General features: G+C 43.1%; 1 protein-coding gene across 2 annotated transcripts in view; it reads right to left on the reverse strand.

Moving 5' to 3' along the window:
• Window positions 1–6,469: 6,469 nt before the first annotated feature.
• MCU (mitochondrial calcium uniporter) overlaps window positions 6,470–19,163 on the reverse strand; it is an 80,907-nt gene continuing 68,213 nt past the window's right edge. The window contains exons 4-8 of one of the 2 annotated variants that reach the window (XM_081913183.1): window positions 18,876–18,980; window positions 12,997–13,157; window positions 11,453–11,656; window positions 10,324–10,440; window positions 6,470–8,438 (exon numbers count right to left, since the gene is read on the reverse strand). In XM_081913183.1, the coding sequence (XP_081769309.1) occupies window positions 8,316–8,438; window positions 10,324–10,440; window positions 11,453–11,656; window positions 12,997–13,157; window positions 18,876–18,980 (710 nt within the window). In that variant the 3' untranslated portion in view covers window positions 6,470–8,315. Of the gene's footprint in view, window positions 8,443–10,323; window positions 10,441–11,452; window positions 11,657–12,996; window positions 13,158–18,875; window positions 18,981–19,163 lie in introns of both variants that reach the window. The other variant, XM_081913184.1, reaches the window with a different exon arrangement.

Below are 19,163 nucleotides of genomic sequence, written 5' to 3' on the forward strand. Positions count from 1 at the left end.
TGTTGTTGGAGGCTGATATAGTCTTCGTTTTAGCATCAAATAAAATAAAAAATGACAACTTTCAGCTGAATTTCTGATCTGAAGCACGCACACACATAAAATGTTATTTCTCTTCACTGCCTGCCTCAGCTCATGCTTGATGGCTGGTATTATTCATTTTGACTAGTTGTATCTCTGTAGTAACTACAGGGTAGTTGATCAATGAGAAACCCTTAGAATAAGAGGGGTCAGCAGCCTCTCGTTTGCCCAATCTTGAAGACAAAAATTGTGCAGAAATGTTGTCCTCCATCACCCGCTGATGGTGAGATTCCTAGCCTCCAGAGATTTCTCTGCCAGATTTAATTAAGGATTGGCCTTTCAGCTACTTGCTTTAGAATAAGCACAAATGTACTTCTGTCAAGAGCTCTTCTATCACGCCTCCTTGAAACTGGCCAGTGCCTCAGACTGTCCTTGGATCCACTTTATTCATTTACATCCTGTTGGTTCAAGATAGTGCAACAGCACATTAAACCATACATAAAACAGAACATTAAAAACAACCACAGTTTCACAGTGCCTCTCTACCAGAGGCGCACAACCATTTTCTGGCATCCATCTTAATTGTCCTGATTTGCTGCATCTATACAGCCAATTGAAGGAACTTTGCCAGCCTCGTTTTCACTATCCTGTTTTGCATAAACAATGTGAAGTTTTCACCTTCTGTATTCTTTCACATTGGTTCAGGAGACGGAAATGTGAGAAACAGCACTTTGCTGCAGCTCTATTTCAGGCCACCAAGAACCAGCCACATGTGGCAAGGCCTTGCCGCCAGTCAACTGAAGGTTGCATATTCCAGATAAGTTTGGACATGCTTCTAAGATTGATTGCTGGGGGTCAAGGAGCTAGGAAGACCTTATTTTGGTAAACAAGTTCCACTGGGGATTTATGATCTCATATTCTATCCAGGCAAAAGTTAAAAATATACATGAATAAAACCACCTGCCTTTAACTGAAACACTACTAAAACCAAAGATGGATACAAGGAAAAAATAATCCAAAGCAAATGAGTGCTGAGGCAGCAAAGCAGAAAAATGGATAAAATAAGGGAAACCATTAGCAGATAAGTTATGGAATTGGGAAATAAACTCAACTGTCTTAACAATCTCACTTCAGTGCCCCATCCTTATACTTTACTATGGAGGTTGTAGATATATTCATACCCTCCAACATTTCTCCGATGAATATAGGGATGCCCATTTCATAATGATAATTTTACTATTTATACCCCACACATCTTGCTGGGTTGCCCCAGCCATTCTTGGCAGCTTCCAACATATATGAACAATAATAAAACATTAAACATTTTTTTAAAAAAATCTAAAACATATAAAAAAACTTCCCTATACAGGATTGCCTTCAGATGGCTCAGAGGTAGGATACCTCCCTCCAACATTTCTCCAATGAAAATAGGCACATCCTAAGGAAAAGTGGGACATTCTGGGATCAAATCAGAAACTGGGATTGCTTCTCCAAATCAGGGACATCCCTGAAAAATAGGGACACTTGGAGGGTCTAGATACATCACAGTTTTACCTCTAACATTTTAGCCTTAAACTTTCTGTGGTCTTCTAGATGTGGGTAGGGTGTTTTAAATGTATTCTCCCCCCCCCCCAGCAATTGGTTTTAATGTCGTTGGTTGGTTGGTTGCTTTAGCTGCCTTGGACAAGATAAAGTGATTGGTATTATTTATTAAATAATACTAATATTATGGGATGTACCCATTAGTAGGCTGCCCACACAGAGATAGCGTGAGAGGCAAAAGGAGTGATGAGGAAAGGGAGGTATGCAGGTCAAAGTAGCGCAGCCTATCAATAAGGCTTTTTTCGGCTGGAACTCACCAGAACTCAGTCCCAGCACATCTCAGGTGGGCGCCATTGCCATTATAAGAGAATAAGAGAGGCATTCATTATGAGTTCTGTCACCTTTTTTCTAGAGAAATAGCACTGCCTATGAAGCACAATAGGAGTCACCAATAGAGAGGAGGCTGCATATATAATTTCTTGCAGATGGCTGTACCAGGAGAAGGGTTTCCTTGGTATTTGTTGAAAGGTTACTTTTTGTCACAACCACAGAGCAAAGAAGGAAAGGTGGACAGGAAGCTATAATTCCAAAAGAGCTTTAAACACCCTGAAATGGAATATTCGCCTGAATATTAATCATTCACAAACGTATTAGATCAATGCCACATAATAATAAAAAATCCTGGAATCAGCTATCTTCAGATTACAGCCATGAAATGAAACATTTTGCTGATTTTAATTGTAGGCAAGCAGCCAAGTCGGGGGAAAGATTGCTGGAGATGGGAAAACAGCCACATTGACACGTTTGTGTACATACCTCTCTGCAAATAATCTCACCAAAGGCGTAGTTCTCACTGAGGTGGAAATCTGTGTTTCGGCTGGAACACTTAACAGGAAATGGTTCTCATGTAACAGAATGCTACTACATACATAAATGCATATAATAAATATGTCGGTTTAAGACTGGAGTCAAGGTTCTCACATGTTGGCTCATGCTCTACAGTGCTAGGAACTGGAAGCCAAGTCCTTAGTAGTGGTCCATGATCGGTAATGTACAATTTCATAAACTGGGCTTGCCTACACCTTAGCTGCACACCCACAAATTTCCTTGGCCTTTTAAGCCCAAATCCCAATGGGGAGGATGGATGCCTGGGACCAAGTGACGACACCTCTCACTATCCTGGTCTTGTATTGGATTATGAAGCACTTGAGCCTTACTGTACTGCTAAAGGAATTCTCCTGTGAGCTGGGCAATGCTGGTTTATTGCTTATACCTCTAGCCGGCATGATAGGTTGCACACTGGGAGATGGGGGTCTCCTTAGATGTAACAGTGGCCATTTTTCCTAGCATTATTGTGCTTGATGGTGCAAATTGTAACATAAGGGGAAGGAGGGGAGTGCCTGCATTGGCACAACTGTTGCACAATTGCCTTGTAGGGGAGTCATGCTGCACCTCAACTATCTGGCTATTGCTGCCCTGCAACCTTTCCATATGAAAGCCCCTGGATGGGAGAGAATTCTGGAGCACCCAAGGAAGTACTAAAATGTCTGAGACAGTACACTCTGCACTTCTCAGCCAGATCCCTCTCAGTTTACTCAGAAAGTAGCACCAGCTTCTGGCTCTCCCTGGAATCAGAGCAGGCTGTGCCTCTCTTATCAACTTCCATGCTCTGTAGCATGAACCAAACAACCTAGGCACATGGGTGATTACCAGAATCCTAAAATTTGGCATTAACGTCAGACCCCAGCATCCAAATTATATGACGTCTTATTGAGAACAAAAAAGGAAGAGGACAAATAGACAAAACAGACTGAAAATAAAAGGAGCTGACCAATGCTGACCTAGTTAGTTACAAACCTGTGTCTGGTCTCCTCATGAGTAACACAGCAAAGGTGGTCAGTTGCAGGTTTTTCTGATGGTCAATGAAGGGCAAAAGGCAGCTCAGTTTTTAAGGACTTTCTCACCAACAATGGATTGAGTGACAGCTGGAGGTTTTAAATATCAAAGCACAGGTCACGTTTGGCCAGGTAGTGCAGGGGTAGGCAACCTAAGGCCCGTGGGCCAGATGCAGACCAATCACCTTCTCAATCTGGCCCACAGATGGTCCGGGAATCAGAGTGTTTTTACATGAGTAGACTGTGTCCTTTTACCGTATTTTTCGCTCTATAACACGCACCCGACCATAACACGCACGTAGTTTTTAGAGGAGGAAAACAAGAAAAAAAAATATTCTAAACGAAACAGTGGATGTATGATTTTTGTGGTTCATGCTGTGGCCACAGACATTGGAGTAGCCCAATGCAAAAATCCTGAGGATTCATGTGGATCCATGCTTTGTAACCACGTTTTTGCACCACTGCAGCCCCAGGCAACAGTGGGTGCGTGATTTTTTTGGTGCAAGATGTAGCCATGGACATGTTATGTGATCTGATGGTGAATTTGGGGTGACCCAGTGCAAAAATCCTGAGGATCCATGTGGATCCATGCTCAAGGGACAAGGAGCACGCGTGGGGTGTATGGAGAAGGATGCTGCTAATAATGCAGAAGAGGGGTTTAAAGGGAGAAGAAGCACGTGTGGGGTGGGTGGAGAAGGATGCTTCTAATAATGAAGAAGAGGGGTATAAGGGGAGAAGGCCCCTCTCCTCTCCCACTTTGCTCCTTTAAAGCAAGCAGGCTCTGCTTTTCTCCCTCCTCCCCGCTCATCCCCGGCTTAGCGAGCTGAAAAACTTTGCTGGTATTTAGCGAGCTGAGTGGGGAGGAGAGAGGGACAGAGAGATTGCTTGCTTTAAAGGAACCAACCGGAACCAACCCGCTTTGCTCCTTTAAAGCAAGCAGGCTCTCTGTCCCTCTCTCCTCCCCACTCAGCCGCTCTTCTCCCGCTTTGCTGTTTCAAAGCGAGCCACGGAGGAGGGAAGGAAGAGGAACCATGGATCCTCTGCTCACGACTGCAGCAGATCCCCCCAGCCACCCGTAGGCATTTCCTCCATAACACGCACAGACATTTCCCCTTACTTTCTAGGAGGAAAAAAGTGAGTGTTATGGTGCACAAAATACGGTATTTAAAATGCATCTCTGGGTTATTTGTGGGGCCTGCCTGGTGTTTTTACATGAGTAGAAAGTGTGCTTTTATTTAAAATGCATCTCTGGGTTATTTGTGAGGCACAGGAATTCATTCCCCCCCCCCCAAAAAAAAGGATATAGTCCGGCCCACCACATGGTCTGATGGATGGTGGACCAGCCCACGGCTGAAGAAGGTTGCTGACCCCTGAGGTAGTGTGATACTTGCTAAGAGTTGCAGAGACTGTAGACACCCTCTGGGGTAGGTGAAGATGGTTTTTGCTGATGTAAAACCCCATTGCATTTTTCTTCATCTTCCTGCTTGACAGAACCCATCCTGGGATTGTAGATTTAGGAATTGGGGCTGGAAATGGGTGCCTGGGCGCTCTGGCAAAATGGAGGGGAAGAGAGCAGGGCTTTTCCTCCCAACAATGAAAAATGTCAAAGCAACTTGCAAACAATTCACCTGCTTCACAGATTTTAAAAGAGGCAACAACAAAAGGTGTATCTTGGTAATGTGGAGGTAGGTCATGTAGTGGTTTTGAGCGGGTTTTGGCAGCTTATTCATTTAATTTTCAGTGCATTTGTGGGCCAGTGCTTTTTCCTTCCTCTAAAAGCCACTTCCAGGGAAGATCAAGTTAAACAACTGAACTCGCAGATCTTAGCTCACACATCCTTTCTGTCGCAGAGAGGTGTTGGGAGTGTGTAATTTGAAGCAAAGATGTGTAATGGTGGAAGACAGTGCTTAATCTTATTGCTTCCTTGTCTATTTTATCCCCCTAAAGGTTCCTAAACAACTCCAGATGTCAAGCATGGTGGAAATCTCAACAGTGTAGGTAATAAACGAATATTTTTCACTTGTTTTGAATTTGGCACTGCAACATGCCGGGCAAGGGTTTTCCTGATATCCAATCTTATTGTAGTCATTTGCAGGCAGATTGGTCCGGTGGGAGATGCTTACTTCACCTCTCGGCTGTTGAGTTGGCTGGTGCTTCCTGGGAGGAGCAAGGCACTATCGAAGTCAGTGTGGTGCAAATGCATCAGCCAATCTGGTGCTCCTTCTGCACCAGCCACCATCCTCCTTCCTTCTCCTGGTAAGCAGCAGCAACTCACCTGTCCGGACATCAGGTCAGCACCTACATCCTACAGCACCATCTGCTAATGGCGTTAGAGCTGTACAGAAGCCTCCTCTGCGATCAGCAGGCATAAGGAAGGTGCAGGTTGATAGAACAAGTCCCCGCTTCCACTGTTAGGGGTTGGGGAACTTCAGGTGTTGCTGAGCCACAACTTCCATCATCCCTTAGGGGTTGTGATTCCTGCATTGCAAAGGTTCGACTATATGAGACCACTGAGGTCCCTTCTAACTCTTCCAATTCTATGACTCCAAGTCCAACAACAACTGGAGAGCAACAGATTCCTCACCCATGGGTTAAGTTAGGCTTCTGTATCTCAAGTTTATGGTCAAAGCTATATTGCAGGGCATTCTTCTTTACTGCCATTCCAGGGCAAGAATGATATCTATCAGTTGAGGAAAAGTCTGCCTATTACAATAAAGATTATACTGCATACAGGAAATTGTGTGCTTATGTGATGATCACTGGCATACAGGTCGTCAACTCCATGTACATAAGAGGTACAATCGCTGAGAATGTACCGCCACATACTGTGATCTATTGGATGAATGTTGTTTCCCACACTGAACTACCATCCCTGTGTGATTTTTGTAAAGCATGAGACATCTTGGTTTGGGCTTATCCATGAATGAAAAAGGCCCAAACAGGCTGCCAGGCAAAAGTTAGCAAACACCGATTCACTCCTTTCAACTGGGAAGAAATCAGTTTCAACACAACAGTTCAAAAACTGAATAGTTATTTATTGTTCCAGAAGTACATTGCTCTTTTATACATATTTAATAAATGATACAGGATTTTACACATGTTCAGTATTTTACTTTATTTTTTAAGGACTTTTTTCTCCATGCCCCTCCCTCGCCCCAAACACACATAAAATGTTCCTCTACAGGACTGCTCGTCTTCTTCCTTTTTTAAAATGCCGCATACAAAGAGGATAAAACAGGTTTGTTTTTGTTTTTGTTTTTTTAAAAAAACCCAACGAAAATCAAAAATGTAATTGAGAACAGAAAGACAAAGGTGGGGGGGAGAGAGAGAGAAAGAAAGAAAAAACACCTTGGAACATGCATCGATTCAGTCCAACATGCCATCGAGTGAGAGGAGGCAGCAACAGTCCTGTCTGCATTTCCACATCTGCAAGGCACCTGGCGTCTGGTTTATATTTATTTTGTACACTTTAAAACATGGTTTCTCCAGAAAGTGGGAGCCTCTCGCCTTGACACAGTGAGAAGTAGTGAACTGAAAGGAAACACCCGGCCTTTCTGCGAATTAAGCTTAGAGCCCTTCTGCAACTTCCATCCTGTCTCCACAGTATTTATCACAGGATGATAAGAAAAGGCTGATTCCACTCCATGCAGGATGCAAGATCCGCTCAGGGGAGGGGGGGGGGCGGAACCGCCCAGTTGGCTTGCAAGAAGTGGAGGGTGATGGAGTGCCATTTCCTCAACTTTTAAAATAATAACAACAATAATAAAAAAAGGAGTTTGCAATCTGCTACTCCACAGAAACCCTGGCTCCTAGGCACCGGGGCGTTCTTTTTAAAGCTACCAAAGAAAGAAAGGGCTTGTGAATCCATGTGGAACTCTGTGGTCTTCTACTCCAGGCCTTTGACAGAGTCTCCAGACCAGGCGACTTCATGAAAGACACATCATTCACTCTGCTACGCAAACATCACATTTAATTATACCAGTCCTAATGCTTTTCTGTAAAGAGTCATGGTTTTGAGTCAAGTACCCAATTTGATATATATTTAAACCAACCTTTGTGATTTGATTAATCCAGGTCACTACCAGATTCTGGGGTGGAAAGAGTAGGGGGAGACTTCCCTCCCTTAAGACTGAATATGAAAAATTCTCTCATGCAATATCACCATTTATATCTAGAAGTACATCCAGGGCAGTGGGACATGTTCAAGTTTAAGAATGTAGGAAGTCATTCAAAGTGTCAATTATCAAACGTTCAGGGCAAGGGTTATTCCGCTTGTGATATCGATAAAACTGATTATAGTGATGTAATCATCCCATAAAGGAGAAAGTCTGCTTCGTTTTCTTTTAAAGTAAAAAGCAGTTTCACATGAAGGTTACAAAAGAGACACACTAGGTCCAATCTAGAGTGCATGTTCATGTAGGGCCAATTGGATCAGCAGCCATAGTTTCATAAGATGGTGCTTTCCCCCCTTCTTCTTCCCCTTTTTTTGATGCACTGTTATTATTTATTATTGGTATTTTGAAAGAGGAGAAGTCTTTTAAAAAGCTTAGCAGGCTGCTGGTGCATCATCAAGAGGCAGACACTGCAAAGCCGGAAAAATATGCCCCCTATACATTCTGTTTATGAAATGCCGACTTTTTAATATATATTTTCATCCAGGAAGAAAGAACGTTTAAATGTGACGGTATTTGTCAAGCCCTTTGAAAAGACTTAACATCCCACAATGCCCGATCTTCTCGTTGAACACACTGACCCCTCCCCAGCCATGGTCCTTGTTCTGCTTTGAATGATTAAAAAGCCCTCCACCCCCCCAAGACCTCCCAGCTTCCACCAGCAATGCTTTAATTAAAGAGGCGAGAGCTATGAACCGTTTTGCCAAGTCTGCCAGGGTTCAGAGGACCTGGGCTGGTCAGTCTTTATCGCTGATTTGTCGGACAGGCAAATGCACCTGCAAGGGGTCTCGAAGCCTCTTAAGATCCAATTCTGCCTGAAAATTAAGGGGGGGGGGAGAGAAAGCTATAAGAACCACATTTCGCCACAATGTGCTGAAATACACCCCTCCAGATGTTGCTGAATGACAAGTCCCACCAGTCACAGCCAGTTGTCAGGAATGAAGGGTTCTGTACCTCAGTAACATCTGGGGGGTTACAGGTTAACGACTCCTGCTGTAAAGTAATGTGATCTCTTTATTGTTGAGGATATAACTCATAGAAATTTTATTTAAAATAAGTAGATGATACCATCATTCAGCCTGGACACTGAAGTCCAGCTTCAAGGGCCTTCTGGTGGTTCCCTCACTGTGAGAAGTGAGGTTACAGGGAACCAGGCAGAGGGCCTTCTTGGTAGGGGTGCCCGCCCTGTGGAATGCCCTCCGATCAGATGTCAAGGAAATAAACAACTTTCTGACTTTTAGAAGACATCTGAAGGCAGCCCTGTTTAGAGAAGTTTTTAACGTTTGATGCTTTATCGTGTTTTTAATATTCGGTTGGGAGCCACCCAGAGTGGCTGGGGAAACCTAGCCAGATAGGTGGGGTATAAATAAATTATTATTATTATTATTACACAAACACAATATTTTTATGATTATTTACATATATCCAATTGAAATAAAAAATACCCAGCCCTAATTAAGTGCAATAATCCCCCTCCAAGTAGATTGAACATTATCCCCAAAGACTTAGCAATTTCAGTTGCAGCAAGTGCAAAGTCAGTAACTTCCAAAGTGGCAGAAAAAATGGATTATCCCTCTCCTAGAGATCATACGCACCTCCCACCAGATAATGCTTATTTCCTGTATACAACGGACAACACAGCATTCTATAGAATCCAAGATTAATGTCAGGGCCAGAAAGAACAGCATTCATAAATGTAAGAAGTCTTGCCAAGTCTGTTTAAAAAAATGCTGGCAAGCCCCGACACTAATAGGGTCAAGGAATCAGATGTGCAGCCCTGGTGTTAAGAGGAAGAGCCCTGTAAAGTTCGTTGGAATTATAGACCATGGTAGAGGTGGTTTTACTGACTAGACTGGGAAAATGATGGGCAGCTGGCAACTCTAAAAATCAGATACAATCCTAGTGCCAGCCCCTGACTATTTCCTCATCCCTACTCTTGTTCTCTTCTTCTATAAACATCAGTGAGCCACCCAAGGCAGTCCCACAAACTCACTATCTGCAGGTAATTTGTACAGCCATAAACCATGGATAGATTAGGGCATATTCCATGGGCAGCTCACATGGCCATTAGTCACTCAGCTATCACATGACATTGATGCACATGTTGGATTCTCAGCTGAGGCATGCCAGCTACATGAAACTGCCATCACATGCATTCACATATGGTGGGCAAAAGGTTTAAGGTTTGGTAGCAGCTACTCATACTCATCCACCGGGAAGAAGAGAGATTTGATGTGTGCAATCATTTACTCTTTTAGCCCCTGCAAGACAAGAACTAGGGCTTCCATTTCCCCACCTGCACTGTTGCAGGTTCAAATCAGCCATTTAAACTTAGGGCAGGATCCACCTAACCAGCACTTTCAGGAGAAGCCTTGAGAGCAAAGACTTCCACTTGTACAGCAGGGATTTCCCCCCTTTCCGCCCTCTGTAGCCTCTTAATTTGGCTTGGGGGCGGGTTGGGAGAACCCTCAGAACGGTGTGGGGGATGGAGAGGGCAGACTGGAAGAGCACAATGTTGGATTCCACCTTTAGTATCTATGCCAGAATTATTAACACCTGCCATAATATGCTGCGCTTCATAATACATGGGGATAAGAGAATGTGGGAAAGTGCCTCACTCAGTTACCAAGATCCAACACTGGGATGGGATGGGAGGGCATCTTCCCACCCCCGTTAGTTGAAATTACTTTCATTACCTGAGCAATAGCATCCTTGAGTTGATTGTATTTTTCTAGATCAAAACGCGTCTTTCTGGCTCCTTTATGGAAAAATAATAAGTACTGGCGGTCTCTGGCATCTGGGTATACATACTCCTGTGCAATCAAAGATTGAATAAAAAAGAAAAAAGGAAGGCATTAATATATGAGGGTGGGAAGAAAGGGGATAAAACTGTTGATTAATTAATACTTGCATTGGCTAAATATAGGAAGTGGGCAATAAATGCATAACAGAATATTGAAGCTTATCTACAGCCATGAACTCAAGTCTTGTTATCAGCTAAAGAGTGATAAGGTGTGAAGTCTTTTTGGCCTATCACCCAGTTATCATTTTACATATTGCTAGATTCAGGTGAAGGAGTTAAGCTATGGCAAGGTGGGGGGGGGGTTGAACTTTTTGCCTCTTCTGGGATGTAGTAGCATGCAAGTTTTGACACCTTTGCTACTCTGAAAACAACAACTGTGCAGTGGTTCATCAGAGCAACAGAAGGAAACAGATCCTTGGTTTATGGAGGAATTTGCTCATCTCAACTAATGCTCAGTGAGTTATGACTGTTGCTATATCTGTTATAAATTGAATGTTATACAGTGGAACCTTGGTTGTCGAACCTAATCCGTTCTGGAAGACCGTTTGACTTCCAAAACGTTCAACAACTGAGGTGCAAAGGGTTGTTGGCAAAGTCTATGGTGAAAATTGAGAAACGCACCTCAGAAGCCATTCGATTTCTGAGGCGCCTTCAAAAACATAAGCGATTACTTCTGGGTTTTCGGCCTTCGGCTTCTGAAACGTTCGGCTTTCGAGACGCTCCAAAACCGAAGTTCCACTATATTTGTTATGTTCTCTCTCTCTCTCTCTCTCTCTCTCTCTCTCTCTCTCTCTCTCTCACACACACACACACACACACACACGTCATCACTTAATGTTGCATAATTTTTGTCACATTATGATGGTATATGGATAAACCAGCCAAAGATTCAGAAGTACGCAGGGTAGGCACCCTCGTTTTCAAGAAAAGAACAGCACAGATGAGGAAAAGTCATATTTAGGAGAATGGGTTTTTCTGGACACCCGCTTATAACGCAGAATAAAACCAAAAGCAAGCCTCACCTGACGTGTTACTACGAAGTATGCGTACATTGCCATGGCGCTGCCATATGTGATGAAGTAGGTCACCGGCTCCATAATGTCCCAAGAGTATTCCCACCAAGTGAGCCGGGCCAGAATTCCAAACTGTGTGGCCATGTAAGCCAGTCCACCCCAGAGCACCCAGGTGGTCCTCTTCTCTGCTTTCCGGCGGATTTCCATCCTAACCTGCAGGACAAAAATGTTCAGAACTGTGTTGAGCTGTTGCTTCTCAACAAACGTTAAACACGAAATAAGCACATACAGTAGGATTGGTGTTTTCAATGCTGATATTGTGAAACATTTCTTTCTGTTGACTACCAACCCCCTGCTGCATCCCTTTTCATTTTGTTTACTGTTTAAGACCCTCACATAAGCTCTGTCTCAATATATAGATATAGAATGGGGGGAACCAGAAAAACAAGTAATCATATATGTAAATTATACACATGCAAAGAAGGATGCAAGGTGGGAGAGAAGCTGTCGTTGACCTGATTCATGCAACATGTTAAACCAAACTACAGTCGTACCTTGGTAGTCGAACGCCTTATTTGTCAAACAAATCGGCTCCCTAACATCACTAATCCGGAAGTGAGTGTTCCGGTTTGCGCATGTTTTTTGGAAGCTGAAAGTCCGACGCAGACTGACGTTCCTACAGCCAATCTGAAGCTGTGCCTTGGTTTTTTAACCTTTTTGGAAGTCGAACGGACTCCCGGGACAGATTAAATTTGAGAACCAAAGTACAATGGTATAGCTTACAAGGACTGCCCATACATATTCCTTAGTGTGTTGTCCAAGCTGGAACTTGTGGTTCAGCTCTCTCTTCACTAACCATGAGTATAGCCAATAACAAACCTTGGTTATAGCCAATAGATAGCAAGCTGAGCTACCTCCGAATGGGGCCTTGGTGTCTTACATTCTGAAGGTAGCCTTTTTAAATTTAAATTTTAAAGAGCAAGCATGATGGACAAACTAATGCAACAGCAACTGAGCTGATCCACTTACTTTCTTGGTGGTTTGTGATGGAGGAGCTTGAAAAACGGACCCCACACAGTTTCAGAGTAATTTATTACAGGCAAATGCCAAAGGGCTGTAGTTTAGAGTTCATAGCACCACCAAAGGAATCACTCTATGTAAACAAAGTCTGGGGGACAGGACCCAGGTGACTACTGTGACATGTGCAATATGTATAGCGTATTTCCATTGGCAAGGATCTTTATGTTTAAATCTGAACTGTATTGTGGATTTACCCTGAAATGCTTAATATTAGTGCCAAAAACTCATTTCGCAGATGAAAAATAACTCACTTGGAACCCATTTAATAGTTCCGTGCTCTGACAAAGATCAGAAAAAAATGCATAAAGTAGGTTTCCCTTTAGGCTACAAATCCAACTAGCAACACAAAGCTATTAAGCTCTACTTTTTCAGCTGCATTTATTGCTAGCTTACAATGCAATTTGTGCTATGCCATCGACTGAGCCACTCATCAAAGCAGCTTAGGATGTCACTCAATGAAGAGAGGTTCTCACCTTCTCCAGGGGCGCTAGTTGCTGCTTGAGGTCTTCTAGCCGTCTAACCAGCTCCTTCTCCTTATTCAGCTGGTGTTCCTCGATGCACAGTGTGGTATATAGCTGCTGAACCAATGTCTTCACATCATTCAGCGTGGTTGCATCTTCGTGGCTTAAGAGGTCTAAAGAAGCAAACAGGACTTTTTAACGTTCTGCTTTTCACAGTGGTTATGCCTCTAACAGCTTATTAGAACCGAAATGAAAAACTGCTCTCACTGCACTGACATTTACAGAACCAAATAAAATAAGAAAATGACACCCTGCTTCAAACAAAGGCTCAGCGGAGACTAATGTTTAAAGATACACACCAAATATGAATAACCATGTTCTTTTATGCTCGTTAATTCCAAACACTGGAATTAGGACTTTGCTTGCAATTGTGTGCGTGTTTGTGTATGTTCTGTGTGTGTGTGTGTGTGTGTGTGTAATCGAAAAAATATACTGGATCATTTTTCATCAGCAGCAATAAGAGGAAGAGGAAGGTCTAGGACTACTGATGAAAAATTAGCATAAATTTTGAAGCCATGTAAAAAAACTATCCCTCCTGACCCTACCTTCCCAGGAAAAGCTGGGGAAAATGGAAATATATGCCACGTCTTTATTGAATATATGCAATTTATTTATTGATTATATTGAATTTATTTATTAAATAGTTTTTTCTGCTTAAACAATATAAAATGGATCATTAGCACATAAAATTGTACTATTTGGCATATTCCTGAATTTTACAAAGCATTCCATGCAGGTTCAGTCAGAACCCACTCTGCTTAAGTTCCACACAGGTTTGCATCTATAAACATATAAATATATAAGGTTGCAATCCTATACCCACCCACTAGGCAGAAACCACTGAACTCACTGGTAATTACTTCAGAGTAAGGATGTATAGGACTGCACTGTTGGTTTTGTACAAGCTAATGTGAATGTATAAAAAGGTAAAGGTACCCCTGCCCGTACGGGCCAGTCTTGCCAGACTCTAGGGTTGTGCGCTCATCTCACTCTATAGGCCGGGAGCCAGCGCTGTCCGCAGACACTTCCGGGTCACGTGGCCAGCGTGACAAGCTGCATCTGGCAAGCCAGCGCAGCACACAGAACGCCGTTTATCTTCCCGCTGGTAAGCGGTCCCTATTTATCTACTTGCACCCGGGGGTGCTTTCGAACTGCTAGGTTGGCAGGCGCTGGGACCGAACGACGGGAGCGCACCCCGCCGCGGGGTTTCGAACCGCCGACCATGCGATCGGCAAGTCCTAGGCGCTGAGGTTTTACCCACAGCGCCACCAGTGTCCTAATGTGAATGTATATGTCTACACAATACACAGAAATTATTGCTCAAATGCTGCAGATTCTCTTCCATAAAAATCTTCATGCTGCACATTTTGAGTGAATAGAAACTTGTATTAAAAAGTAGTTAGCTCCTTCCAAAGAGAAAACGTTTCAGAGCAAGTTTTTCCAAGATCCCCCAAAGTCTTTGGAAAAACTGGAAGGGGAGGTGTCACCGGGAAGTGGGGGGGGAGACCCCTGAATTTTTCCACTGGTTTTCTGGACCTTTATATCTCTACCAAGTACTTCACTTTAATATTTCAAAATCTAATTTTACTATTAGGCCATGGCCTCACACTGCGTTCTCCTCTGCTTCCCTAAGGTAACTTGCATCTCCCACTGATACAAACAACTGGGTTCCAGTAACAAGGGTGCACAATGGTTTTGAAGAAGAGCCTAGGAGCGTCTCCACCCCCATCGTGCTGCCCGGACACTGAGGCCCTGCGCTAACAGCCTTCTGGTGGTTCCCTCACTGCGAGAAGCCAAGTTACAGGGAACCAGGCAGAGGGCCTTCTCGGTAGTGGCACCCACCCTGTGGAATGCCCTCCTATCAGATGTCAAAGAGAACAACTACCAGACTTTTAGAAGACATCTGAAGGCAGCCCTGTTTAGGGAAGCTTTTAATGTTTAATAGACTATTGTATTTTAATATTCTGTTGGAAGCTGCCCAAAGTGGCTGGAGAAACCCAGCCAGATGGGCGGGGTATAAATAATAAATTATTATAATAATGTTATTATTATTACTAGGGGAAATGAAAATGTAATAGGCCAAATGGAGACGCCAGAATTTAGTACTCAATGTTTATTAATGCCAGTGACTGTCTGGTCTAAATCGGGTCTCCCTCACAGAGGGCACGTGTTGCGGTGAGATCGACGTGACTGACCCAAGGTTGTGGGTGGGATCGTTTGGATAGCCACAACACCTGATTGGTGGTCCCTCATTGCTGGGTTCAATTTGGCCAATGGGAAAGAAGGCAGACAGTTTGAGGGACCTATTTATACCCATGCATGTGTTGTAGAGTTTCCTCTTTTCGCTCATGCATTGGAACACCCACCCACCTCTCCCTATATTTAGCGTTTCTTGACCTTGCCATGCCATCGTGTGTCATCTGTCATTGGGACAGGAGCACGGTAGGAATTTCCCCACTTGACTGATTGGCCGTGGCCTTTTGGATTTTGCCTGCCGCGTAGCAAATCGTCACAACTTGTAAGGTTGTGGATAGGCACGGGTTCAAGGTGGATAGGGATGCGGAGCTGTGCCAGTCCCTATGTGAAGGGTATTTTGTTAAAGGAATCCAAGAACTCAGATTGGTTTGGTCAACTCCCGGTAGGGGGTTGTGCTTGTGCCTGTGTCCCAGGGAGCATCTGGGGAGTGGACAGAGTCTGCTCCCAGGCTCTTGACCTTCCCCAGGTGTTTACCCTTGGCTGTCCTATGATGCACCCTGGGTCAACGCTACCTACCGTGGGCGTAGGGAGCTAGTTGAAACAGAGTCTATGCAACCACTCACTTATCTGTAATCAATAAAGTTGTGGCCTAAATTCTGCCAAAAACCAAAACAAAAATTTGAGTCAAATGTGTCTTTATTTATTAGCGAGGTCTCGGGATCTGAACACGCAAATCATTTTAAGGTAACTATAGTGAACTGGTACTTCATGCACAAATTAATTAGGATAATCAAGTCTGAGAAGGCAACAAAATCAACACTTATCTGATATTTCATATTGCATAGCCACCCATTGTAACCACATTCTTTCAATAATACTGTTTACAAGTTTGTACATTTATCAAACGGTTAATGTTAATGTTGTTAAGGTTAATGAAAACACCTTTGCTCAGTTTCTACCTAACAATTAGATATTGTAAATTTTGTCAAGACAACGCAAACTAAAATATATAGAACCTTGCAAGCAGTAAATTTCAGCACACAGTCTTCAGGTTTAGCTTGCCTTTGTTAATTCTCAGTGAATCTACAAAACAAGCCAAGTTTGACAGACATCAGTTCAGCAGAGATGGAGGCAGCACAACATTTGAACCACAGCAATTCCTGCAAGCTCTAATCTTCTCTATCAATACACACAAAAGGTATAAATACCAGGGTTTTATTAACTACAATGTGTGTTTATATCAATATGCTTCAATCTAGCCAAGAAGTATGTCAAACTAATTTAACATGTGAGGGGAGAGACTTCATCAGGCAAGGCCTCCTTCCACCTGCCTTGCCCCACCCTCCAGTCTCTGCTTCTCAATTTGTATTGTATTATTTTATGCACTGTGGCTTGCTGTTGTTTTATTGATTGTGGTTTAGAAATTATTTATTGTAATTGTTAAGTCCCTGCTCCTGCCAACCTAGCAGTTCGAAAGCACGTCAAAGTGCAAGTAGATAAATAGGTACCGCTCTGGCGGGAAGGTAAATGGCGTTTTGGTGCGCTGCTCTGGTTTGCCAGAAGCGGCTTAGTCATGCTGGCCACATGACCCGGAAGCTGTACGTTGGCCCCCTCGGCCAATAAAGTGAGATGAGCGCGGCAACCCGAGAGTCGGTCACGACTGGACCTAATGGTCAGGGGTCCCTTTACCTTTATACTGTTCTAATGATTGCTAGATGTTACTTTATGTTCTGAGAAAGCTTTTATGTATGGATTTAAATAAAACTAAATTCCAGCTTATGCCTCCTACATTGGAAACTCAGTCATAGTTACATATTAATGTTCTAAAAATGGGTACTTTTTATACCTAATGAGAAGTTCCTCCATGACAGAACATGAGAAAGACTAAAGCAGTCTTCCTTGACCTGGGGCCTTCCAGATGTTTTGAACTAAAACTCTCACTATCCCTTCCTATTTCCCATGCTGGCTGAGGCTGATAGAAGTCCATAATATTTGGAGGGCAGGAGGTTGGGGAAGGCTGGAAGATTCAAAGGGCCCTCACAGTCCACACAACATTTTATTAATGGTCTTATTGTTCCCTGAAATTGAACCAAGACCTCTTCTGTCTCATCAGGTTCTCCTTTGGTCTCATCTGTATTTTGCAACAGCTTCTTTTTTCAGAAGTGTGATTAACCTTTCACTCCATATTATTACACAGGACCTCCCCTGTTATTTGTGGGCACAGCCATGCAATCATTTTTTTGGTGACATTCAGTTTTTAAGAATTTCACAGATAAGTTCCAGCAAACAGCAAAACCAAAATCTCAGAAGTGCTTGCCATTGTGAAGAGCACTTGGCTTGAACTCCTAGGCCAAATCAAGACCCAGGATTTCAGCAGATGGTAGGTGAAGTTGCCAGTTAATCATTTTTACTGCCTTTTTAAATATTCAAAGTCACATTTGCCACATGGCTGATAGCATAGTTTTATTAATATACCTGATTTTTGCCCTAGCGATGTGTGCATTTTGGAACCTAAAATTCACCGCTACTTTTGTTCCACAGCAGAGAGGAATTACAGTTCACACAAACTGAGAAGTGTTGGTGGTTCTGCTGACTAGCATCTCTCTCTCTATCTCCCCATGTTCTATTGCACACCATTCTTGAGGTTCCCCTGACCTTCAGAAGCAGCTTCTCAGGAGCTGCTGGGGACTGCCGTGGAGAGGTAGAAAGAGATGGAAAAACCCTGTTCCATGAGCAGAATACTGCTTGCTGTTCTTTGAACTGAAGTTCGTGTGTGTTGCGTTGGCACTTAAGAATCCCTAGCAGACTAACAAGCTGCCTTATACAGTGGAACCTCGGTTTTCGAACGCAATTTGTTCCGGAAGACCGTTCGACTTCCGAAACGTTTGAAAACTGAAAGCAGAAGCTTCAATACAATAGGGAAACTCAAAATGGAAGCCGGGCAGCACGTTCGGCTTCTGAAAATTGTTTGAAAACTGAAGCAGTTACTTTCGGGTTTTTGGCATTCGAAAGCTGAAATGTTCGATTTCTGAAACACTCAAAAACCGAGGTTCCATGGTAGTAACAACAATGTGTACACCTGGAAGTCAAGTGATCAATACACCTGTCATAAATTCAGTGATCTATATGGGGTGTCCCGTCCCCCCAGCATACTTTATCCTAGAGGAATCTCTTATAAGAGAGGACATTAATTTGCCACCAGGATTGTGGGTTTTCTCTACCAGATTGTCTGTCATTTCTTTAAGTTGAAGTCCTTTTTATAGAAACTGAGATTTTTAAAAAATTAAGGATGAGAAGTATGAATGAGAGGAGGCCATAAGAATGGATGTGTGTAGGGGGGTGGCAGAAATGTGACTGGAGACTTGGGGGGTGGAGCAAAGAACTAGGCAAGTCACAATAGTTCTGCCTTAGAGATGCTGGAGAAGCTGTTGGAATGTTTTCACAGTTATCTTCACATCCTGACGGTCAGGGAAAGAACAATCTGCTCAGAATTCTGAATGCATAGGTTTGTGGAAGATGAACCATCAACTAGTCTTTTTCAGTATGGATGAAATTATCTTTTTTAAAATTGCTAGATGGAGGGTTTTCCCAAAAATAACTTCTGGAAATACATCCTAACTACATGAAGTTGTTACCTCTCTTTGGTGGACGAACATGGTAAGTCAAGTCATTAATTACTAGTTTGAAATCATCCAGGAGTAGGAGATCTATGCCTGTTGAAGAGGCAACACGTGTCCCATCTGAAAGGGGAAAGAGGGAAAAGATTCTATTAAGAACTATCCAGAAATTAATATCAATGTACTGCATTCCAGTGCAAAACAGTGTAGAATACTTTGTAAATATATATATATTAAATTCACAACACATTTCCAGGAGTGCAACCCACAGCTTCAAATTTGTAAAACGAAAGCTTCCCAAAATAT

Source organism: Podarcis melisellensis, assembly GCF_964234715.1.
Source record: "Podarcis melisellensis genome assembly, chromosome: 5".
Taxonomy (NCBI): domain Eukaryota; kingdom Metazoa; phylum Chordata; class Lepidosauria; order Squamata; family Lacertidae; genus Podarcis; species Podarcis melisellensis.